Genomic DNA, 10,659 nt, shown 5'->3' on the forward strand with positions numbered 1-10,659 from the left:
CTTTCTTTCTTTCTTTCTTTCTTTCTTTCTTTCTTTCTTTCTTTCTTTCTTTCTTCCTTCCTTCCTTCCTTCCTTCCTTCCTTCCTCCCTCCCTCCCTCCCTCCCTTCCTTCCTTCCTTCTTTTCCTTCCTTCCTTCTTTCCTTCTTTCTTTTGTTCCTTCTTTATTTTTTTATTATTTTTTTAATCAAATATAGTCTAACAGGAGTCAAACCGAAAACGGAAACTTCATTTGAGAAAATGTCTCCATCAAATTGTCTAATATGCAAAAGATCACTGAGTATTTTCTTGACTGATGATTTACTATTGACAGTGCCATTCCTCAACAGCTGGAATAAGAAGTCAGTCTGCACAAGATAGTAATTCTATTCCTTCATGACCTTTTCTTCGGTGCCTGCCTCCAAGTTCATGTTTGATTTCCTGTCCTAACTACCACTCATAATGTACTGTAAGATATAAGATGAAATGAACTCTTTCCTCTCCAAAAAAACCAAAACAAAACAAAACAAAAAAAAAAACACTCCTGGTTGTTGTTGTAGTCGTGTTTGTTTGTTTGTTTGTTTGTTTTCATTACAAAATAACATAATGGCATCCACTTTGAAAAAGGTGCGAGAGCTGAGAAGCCTCTGTGGTGCTTCCAAGAGTGTTCTACCAACAGTGACCACCGCTCTTTCTTGTTATAATATACTCCACCTATCCAGCGGACATGGCAAAAAAAGAAATCAACTCCAGTTTTTACAAAATGGGTGGAGGAAGCAGAGAGAGGTAAAACCGTAAGTCAGGTAAAATGAGCTCCACCTGGCACAACTCTGGTGAAAGAGCTTCATTCCTGGCTTAGTGCTAAGTGGGGACCTCACAGGGACTCATTAGCTCAGTGAGTCTCCTCCAGATATCGACAATGCTTCCAGAAAGAAAAAAAAAAAAAAAAGCACTCCCTGACTCCCATAATGACCAGAAAAACAGTCACACCACTGCCCTTTCAAAGAAAGAAACATTTGTAACTGGGAGATACTCAAAAGCAGGCCAGTTACTGAACACAACTACCTTGTATCCATCCATTTCCTGCAAGGAAGTCAGAAGACTGGGTGCAGAGAACCGGCTGCCCAGCCACTGCTGTGACAGGCTGCCTGCCCACCAGCTTCCTTCTTGCTGCTGACTCTTTCCTGAACCAGAGTACCGTAACTCAGAGCTTGTCTTCAATAAATGGAAAAAGGAGATCATATTCGAACTTCCACATCCACATTTGTCTTTGTGTGTGCTTATGTTCGTTTGGATGATCAGTGCACACTGATATATATACTTGCTGGGCAGCTTAGGGAAAGTAGAGGCAGGAGGGGATACCTTCAAGGATGCCCCTTGGCATGAGTTAAACATGGGTGATTATCACTTTCACTTGCGGCACTTGGCACAAGGAGAGCTATAGAGACAGGCTCACTCACAGTGGCCATGTGTACTGAGCATCTAATGTCCCACCAAATAAGGCCTGTTCACACCATGAGTCACCAGCCCCTGGGAAGACTTGTGATCTTGTGGGGACCTTCCCATAAACAGACAACTACAAGAATACTCAACAAGTATTTTGGGGGAAGTAAAATCATATACCCACAAAATTTCTGTGTTTCTTAAATAAGAACTTCAGAGTTTGCAATATAACCTCCCTACATTCAAATGCTATTGTTTTCTAAGTTGCTAGAGTAGAAAATGTTTAGGACAACAAAATCTTTGATTACAGGAACAATATCAAAACAAAGTATTAGAAATGAAGGTATGTTAGCTAAAGCAAGCAACCAATAAAACATAAAAAAAATCCATATCATCAAATGAAAATCATAACCAAAAGTAATGTTGACTCCAAAATTCAAATAAACATTATATATATCATGTATAATTTTTCTATGAAAAATATACATGAAGAAAAGAGTGACCCTTTGTCTTTAACAGATGAAATATCTCTCCAGCTCAGATTTTTCAACATCAAACACAGAGACCCTGTCAAAAACACATTTTTTGAGCACACTTTAAGTCATAGAACAAAAACAAAAGCTAATTAGTTCTTCATCCCACAGAGATGTCTTTGAATACGTAACCTTTCCACATCTTGACTTAAGTACACCATCTTTGCTGACATGTTAACGATACATTTAGCTAGCTCAAACTTTGGGGTAGATGTTGAAAAACATGACTATAGTCTATGAGTAATATTACACGTATTTGTTTCTATCAGTTGTCATTTTTGAAGTAACAAGTACATATTTTTTGGAGTAAGAAATAAAAGAATGACAGTTCCAAAAGATCCTTTTCAAAATCTACCATTTATGGTAACACACATTGAAAAGTCTACTTCCCCTTTTATCACCTGCTGTGGGATAAAGAACAAATATACCTTGGTGATGCCCACAAGACCCACAGCCCAAGAGTCTGAGGAACGCTGTCACTATGAGGTATTTTCGGAAGAATTCACCACCACAACCCCCACCCCTCCTCGCCCCAGCAGAAGAGACCGTATGAAACATCACTAAGTCAGAGAGCTGAGGGAAAAGCGAATGGCAGATACTGAGGTCTGCCTGTTGCCATAGAGACAAACACATGCGTACGCTTTGTAATGGAAAGGATCAATTTTTTTTAAGTGTATTTCCTTAAATCAGGCCTCACTGATGGAGCAACTAGTCCATCATGTGTAAGAAAAGCCCTAGGTTCATGCCTCAGGGAAAGAAAGGAAGGGGTAATGAAGGGAAAGAAGAACACTTAACATAAAAACAATGACACGAAATCTATGTACGCCCAGCTGTTGTGGCTAGTTCTGGAACATGACAATTGGTTTCTTCAGACACTGTGCTGGGACCTGATTCGTACCTGAGAACAAGAGGAGATATCTTTGAAATTCTTCTCCAGCACGACTGATTTAGTGTCAGGACTGATGAGGTTAATCTCAAAGCGGCCAACCTTTAAAGGTAAAGGAAGGTACTCCAGTTACTTCAGCTCAAGAGGACCTCGATCGGCCTTCACAATTAAACATGCAGCAATAGCCATTCAAATGGTGTACCCCAGAAAAACTGATTTCGCACGTGTTCCACCGAGTGTTCAACCCAAACTCAGCTGTCTCAAAGCATTTCTTTCCTTTGTCAGACAATTAAGGGACCTTAGAGTCTACAATTCAAGCCAAAGACTGGAAATCCTGGGTTTTTTTTGGTTTTTTGGTTGGTTTTTTTTGTTTTGTTTTGTTTTTTTTTTTTGCAGCTAAGAAATTATTACTTTTCAAAAATGTGCAACCTGGGTCTGGAGCGTTGGCCCAGCAGTTAAAAGCACGTATTTCTTTTGCAGAAGACTAGCGTTCAATTCCCTGGGCCACTTGGTAGTTCACAACTATCTATAACTCCAGTTCCTGGGGATCTGATGGCCTCTTCTAACCTCAGCAGGAACCAGGCAGAAACATGGTACACATACATGTATGATATATGCATGCAAAATACACACACACACATAAAATAAATCCCCCCAAAAAAACCCTTTTTAAATATGCAACCTCAAGTCAAGTCATGAGTCTTAAAGTCATCAATTATTAACCTGCATTATAAGACATTCTCCAAAATAGTCAATATAATGATATGTGCAGAACTGGGCTTTGTTAAAATTTTGGGAAATAGATAGATATTCTAAAAGGCTAACAGAAAGTAGTATGACTGGCTGAGAACAACTCTGACAGCCCAAAGAAAACAGAACACTGACTTCACACATACTACAGAAAAGCCAGAGCCACTCTGACCACAAGCCTAGATCAGGACTTTACAAGACCACAACAAAAAATGATCCAAGCCAATGATAGCACAGACTAACTCCAGACCTGCCCCAAGACAATAACATATATTCAATCCTGTAAGTGAAATGACATTCCCCATGACCCTGAACATTTTTAAACTGTTTTTAAAATAAAAACTTATCTTGTAGAGGGACTAAAAATGTGTCCCAGAAGCTAAGAGCTATGCAAATATGGGGGTGTGAGTTCAGGTCCCAGCACCCATTTAACAAGGTGGTTTAAGTCTCTGCAACTCTTCTCTCTAGAAGAACTCACTAGGCTCTGTCCCATGCCGAATCCTGCTTCCCAGGATCCACACCTTAAAACCCTTGCTAAGACTCTAGTTTTATTAAAGAATGCATTTAGGAGTCAAGTGAAGCCAGACACTGCTGATGGACACGTAGTATCCATCGCGTGATTCATCTCACAAGTTAAGAGAAGTCTTTCATTCTCTCTGCCTCTCTGGGGCCCATGATGCATCTGTGTTCTTTCTCGGACTCTTCTGCCTTGTGAGGAGAAAAACGAAGGTAGAAAAGTTCTTGCTGTGGCTACGGAGGTGAGGAGAAAGAGAAGAGAGATGGGGAAGCACTCCAGAGAGAATAGCTAAGTCTCAAAGGCAAGCAAGAGGATAATGCCCAGAGCCCAGTTTAAAAAAAAAAAAAAACAACAACAGAAAGAGGGAGGGAGGGAGGGAGGGAGGGAAAGAGAGAGAGAAAAGTGCAAAGCAAAGCATGACATAGTCAAGTGTTTGCAAGGCCTGTGCTGAGAAATAAGAGACAGGTAAGTAACTGGGACTCTGCTAGCTAAATCAGCCTTCCAGAGTTCCAGACCAATAAGGGACCCTGCCTCAAAACAAAATAAGGTGCATGGTGCCTAAGGAATGGTACCCAAAGGTTGTCCTCTGGCCTCCAAATACACCCAGGCGCATGTGGATAACACACACACACACACACACATGAATGCACACACGCACGCATGCACACATGCACTGATCCGGAAGCAACGCTAGCTGCCCAGCATCTTAAGAAGCTGCCGGCCAAAAGCTCCCTGCCAGCCTACCTGGAAGAGCATGGTCCGATTCTTCTCCGAGTCTGAGGGCTGCACGTGACTGGGCGCGCTCGCGTGCCTCCTCCTTGGCTGTGTTTTCTGGTTGTTCTCATGAACCTTCTTTTGCATGACGCCTGTGACGCTGCTGCACCGAGATCGGAACTCTTGCTGCTCGTCAAAGCCACAGTCTTCCAAAATCCTCTCTGGGAAGCAAACCCGAGAGCTGGCTAGTGCGGGTTGGCTGGCCAAGGCAGGAAGGCTAGCCAGAGAGGGCAGGGCACGGGGGCTGTTGACTGTACCATCTGCCTTCTCGGGCAAGCTGTCATCTGGAGACACAGGAGACTCGACCTCAAGGACACCCATGTCGTCGCCAGGGTCACCACCTCTCTCGCCTTGCAGCTTCAGTCGCTGCTGCTCATGCAGGCTGAACTTGTCCTTGCAGTCATCAATGAGGCTGGAGGGTGCCTTCTTATGGGTCACGATCACCCGCCCACAGTAAAGCACTTCGAACTTCTGAGAGTTGTAAAAGGCATCCTCGTTATCTTTGCTGGGTTTGGAGTCCTCCTTCATGGCAGCCTTGGATAACTGCCTGATGCTACTGATCACATCTGGAACCTGGGGAGACAATTGAAGGCCTCATTTTAGTGGCGAGTCCTAAGATCATCTCTGGTCACCTGAACTGCAGGGAGTGCACAGAATAGATTTTTTTTTCAAGTACTGCAGCGCCTACAGGAGATAGGGTTGGCAAAGTGACAGTACTCTGAAATAATGTGCTTCCTGGGAAAATTGAAATTTAAAAAGATTATTCTATTTTCCTATTTTAACTATACTAGCATCAGTTAAGCAAGTTGACTCGTACCTGAAACCCCTTGATGGCAGCCTGAGGCAGGAGAGATTGTATCAGTATGAGACTACCCTGGGCTATAGAGTGAGACACTATCTCAAAAATAACAAACGTACTAAGTTGTCCAAAACAGAACATGATTATTTAGGCCACGGCATCTTCAATAAATGATGCCTTTTACTCATAGGTAAAAGTTGGGATGGTGCCTCTGCTGGAAGAAACTAGCGTTCCAACGGTGAGATTAAAACCAGATGCCCTCATCAGGACTAGCAAACTAAACAACAGGCTTTACTGAAGAAGCGAGAGCAGAGGACTAAACTCGAGGAGTGACTGCAATTCCCCAACACCTTATGCCGGAATATTAAAGGACACAGGATTTTATGAAATTGTTAAACAGCTTTTTAGATGGAACCAAATGTGCACCACCTCGGTGCACATTTACGCCCAGACACAACCAGTATACCTCCAGATATTTTCAGTTCTGTAGGACTGATTGTGAAAGATAGAATTTATGTTTTCGAAGGATGGAGCTGAGCTGCCTGTCTTTATTTTTCTCCAGCTTCCAAGGCGCCTAGAATAAGTCCTGGATCATAGCAGATCTCAAGTACAAGTATTAGTCCCTGCAAAATTCCTTCTATTATTTTAGGAAAAAGGAACAACCATATTATTCTCAGGGTTGCCCCATATTTTGACATCTATGTCCTGTCCTAAAATCTTCTAGAGACCGTGTCAAGACCAGGGTTCCTTCTCGTTCATGCAGTTTCTTAGGACTCAATGCCAGGAGAGTCACTGCTTTAAAACAAGGTGCATGTCAGCAGGCAAACAGGAAGACTCTCTGTGGATGGTAAACTCCCCATCCTATCTTTGCAGTGACTTTCCATGATGTTCTGTCACATCAAGTGTCACATTAGGTGTCTGTGCTAACATGGAACTCAGGGTCTTAGCCCTGTCTTCTTCTTGCCTTAGGACAAGGCTTACTCCACCTGAAGAGCCCACAGTGTTGGAGAGTGCTCAGCTGACACTCGACCCTACTGTATAAAGTACACTTATTTCAATAGGTAGAATACAGTCTTAATAGAATGATCTATTCCTCCTCGTCAACTCTGTAAACTCAGTAAACACTCATCTATTTATCAACCCAAGGATCCCTAAACCTCAATGATCTATAGTATATATACTGTACACAATATACTACATACTACATACCATATACTATATACATGTGGTATATATATACATATATAACATATATATGTATAGCCTACAGCTTATGTTTCTGATATTGATATATATATCAGAATATATATGTGTACGTATGTATTATTCCCTGAAAAATTCATATATATATATATACATATATGTATATATATATATATATACATACATACACACATTGCCTGTGTGACTGATGCCCCACAAAGGCCATAAGGGGGCTTCAGATCCCTTGAACTGGAGTTAGGGATGATCGTAAGCCACCAAGTAGGTGTTAAGGATCAAACCTGGGTCCTCTGCCAGAACAGTAAGCTCTTAACCTCTGAGCCATCTCTCCAGCCTTTGTAGGAACTTCTTCTCATTACTACCATTTAATTAATCTGGGTATAGCCTCAGAGCTAGATTCTCCAAGTGAGACTGCATACAGCCAGCTCATCACTGCTTTTGGCCAAGCCCTCGAGACTATTTTTTAACTGCCGTATGGAGAATGGCGAGCTCTGCAGTGACAGCCGTGCCAGTGACTGAAGTACAGCAGCTGCTGGGGCTCTTCTCTCGGATCCACAGAAAAGGTCCAACAGCTCAGTGAGATCCAGTAAAGAGCTCCATTTACATAAGCAGAGCCCGCTGTCCTGAATTCTAAACTGAGTGCGTAATTTATCCTTCCAGTAATTTAACATGTTTACCCCATAAAAAATGATTCCAATTGCCTTTCATATCTTCTCCCAGACTGTGATTCACCACAGCTTCACTGTGACCTGGACCACAGACACTAACCACAAAACCAAGCTAAGGGTGGTCCAGCTCTGTGTGGGCTTTCCCTTGTGTGAAAGACACAGAAAAGGAAATTGAGCATCCTACAGTCCCTGCTTGCACAACCAGCCCACATCAGAAAGGACACACTGTTCATTATCATTACAGTGAGGCCAGGAATGTATCCACAGTAGAGAAATGAATTACTGGAGAAACACACGCACGAGTGCACGCGTGCACACACATGTACACACACATACGCGCAAACCAGATGTTCTCTCTCTGCATTTGCTTATGGGATCTATCAGAAACATTGGCTCTCTCCAGAATTGGCACACACCTGGTTCTGTAAATTAATAGCATTCTCCTGTAGCACAATACTAAATAGTATGTATTTATCCGTGCAGTTATGAATACTGCTGAATAAATCTGAGCCCCCTGTGCATGCCTGTGTTGCATCTTTCTAACATCTCTTTCCTGTACTGTGACACATGAATTTTATGTGAGAAAAATCTAGTATGTGTCATACCAGAATTCTTCTCTGTGACCAATAGGAAAAGCTTAGGCTCAGAATTTGAATGAACACTGTCAAGTGTGTGTGTGTGNGTGTGTGTGTGTGTGTGTGTGTGTGTGTGTGTGTGTGTGTGTGTGCTGCTTATATTCAGAAGATACGGCCCCTTCAAAATCGGAGAACCACAGCTTCTGCCTCTGCTCACTGCTCACTTATAGTAGGAAGCACCCATGTGTTTCCAGAACACCCCCAAATGCTGCAGAGCACCCCACCACATACAGTCTACCCGTGCGTTCCAGTTACTTGTGTTGTGGCAACAAATATCTCCACTGCTCAGACACTGCCTGCAGCCCACGCAGCCTGATTCAGACTTAGAGTTAATTCAAGGCACCGTTTTTTATTCTGGGCAACATTTCCTCTCTAGCAGAAACAAAACCAGAAAAGACGCCAGCCAGCTAGACACTAGGGTGTTTGTATGCCTTGGCTGGCTCTGTGACGTTTCCTCGGCTACCACTGGGGAGTGGTGTTTCACCTCTGCAAATGACAGTTGTCTCAAGGATGAAAAGGTGGTAGAGGATGAGAAAAGCTCGCTCGGCCAAGATCTGTGACTCTGTTTCTACACTGGTGTCAACATAGTAGAAGAAAAAAAAAAAACTTTTAGCATTTTAGCATTAAGCCAGAAAAGGCCTCCATTGTTGGAATGACTAGCAGTGCATAATCGTCTGACAGACAATGCATGGAACGGAGCTTTCTCAAGTGTCTGGTGCCATTTGGAAAATGCTCAGTGCCACCCCTAGCTGGTATTTTGCTGTCACACCTCCAGGGACTCAGTAAAACAACAGATTCAAGTACCAAGACCCAGGCATTAATGTAATCCACAGTCTAGATCCCTCCAGCTCCCCCCAAATGCTACACTGCCCTTTGATGCCATGTTGCTATTCATCATCAACCAAACATGATTGTTTCACATATTCAAAGATATTAGTACTTTCAAATTACAATTTGCCAAAATCAAGAAAACACCAGTTCTACCACTACCACACATCTGTCTAAACTTTAGACACTAAAGGTTTAAAAAACAAAAAACAAAAAACAAAAAAACAACAACAACAACAAAAACTAAGATAAAACCCTGGCATTCAAAAATTCCCAAGGAAAGATACCTTTGATCAGGAAGTCAGCTGGCATCAGCATCTTTACAGACAGCATGAAGTATGCTAGACTGACATTCAAAAATTCCCAAGGAAAGATACCTTTGATCAGGAAGCCAGCTGACATCGGCATCTTCACAGACAGCATGAAGTATGCTAGACTGAGAGCCTCCCTGCTTTCCCCCTCTGTCTCTCTCTTTCTGAACAGACCAGCTACAGTTTTAGTGCCGTTGTTTAAAAGTCCACATTATCACTGTGTGGCCAATGAGAAGACTTCCCAACCGTAACTGCTTCAAAATTTAAGTATTTCCTGAGTCTGCAATCAGGAAATACACAGATTGCTCGGGACGAAGGCGCCAAAACTTTGTTTTTTGTTTTTTTTTTTTAAAGAAAAAAGTAACGCTTTCTTTTTGATGACTACTCGCTTTCTTTTGTTCTTTAATCGTGTCTAGCATTTATGAATTTTATAAATACATTAATGATTTATGGATACAGATGAGAAAAGATTCATCTATAGTATGAGATTATTTTCCTAACAGAACTCAGATAGACTTCAGTAAATATTTTTAAATGAATGCAAATGAGAACTTAGGAATATACTAAATAACACTTTTGAAAGATCAGTTAGGTCCACTGTTTACAGTTGATGCAAGCCAAGCAGATTGGTTCATTATCAATCTTTTACTAATAGCTGGAAGTGGACACCACAGTATTAAAATGAAGGGAAAATACTACAAAACATGTCAAATACACTGAAAGAGTTGTCTATAACTGGGAATAACAGTTTAAAGAAGCCTTGCTCATCCACATGAAAATAACGTGGAGTCTGTCATATAAATAACATATGCCTTAGAGCAGTAGTTCTCAACCTGTGGGTTGCAACCCCTTTGAGGATCATATACCAGATCTCCTGCATATCAGATATTTACATTACAATTCATAACAATAGATGAAGTAATAACAAAATAGATTTATAGCCGGGGTCCCAGTAAGAGGAGGAACTGTGTTTAAAGGCCGAGGCATCAGGAAGGTTGAGGACACTGCCTCAGAGGAGGGTAGCTCTTTGCAATCCTGCACTGCTTAAGAGGCAAGACCACAAGGGTGGGAGAGATGGCTGAGTGTAAGGAACACCTCTGCTGCCCCAAAGGACTGAAGTTCAGTTCCCAGCATGCACGCAGCATGTCACACAGCCTCCTGCAACTCCAGCTCCAGGAGGCCCTGGTGCCCTGATGCCCTTTCTAACCTCTGCAAGCACTACCACTAATGCATGCAAACTCCACATGAACACACTTTAAATGAAGGAGGAGGAGGGGGAGGGGAAGGGGAGGGAGGAGGGGTGAAAGGATCTGCATG

At 42.2% G+C, this 10,659-nt stretch overlaps 1 protein-coding gene across 3 annotated transcripts in view; it reads right to left on the reverse strand.

Moving 5' to 3' along the window:
- Positions 1-10,659, reverse strand: part of Tbc1d4 (TBC1 domain family member 4) — a 162,244-nt gene that overhangs the window by 59,688 nt on the left and 91,897 nt on the right. For 2 of the 3 annotated variants that reach the window (XM_021181592.2, XM_021181593.2), the window contains exons 2-3: positions 4,851-5,453; positions 2,852-2,941 (exon numbers count right to left, since the gene is read on the reverse strand). In XM_021181592.2, coding sequence (XP_021037251.1) covers positions 2,852-2,941; positions 4,851-5,453 — 693 coding nt within the window. The remainder of the gene's footprint in view (positions 1-2,851; positions 2,942-4,850; positions 5,454-10,659) is intronic. The other variant, XM_029468868.1, reaches the window with a different exon arrangement.

This window comes from Mus caroli, chromosome 14, assembly GCF_900094665.2.
Source record: "Mus caroli chromosome 14, CAROLI_EIJ_v1.1, whole genome shotgun sequence".
Classification (NCBI taxonomy): Eukaryota; Metazoa; Chordata; class Mammalia; order Rodentia; family Muridae; genus Mus; species Mus caroli.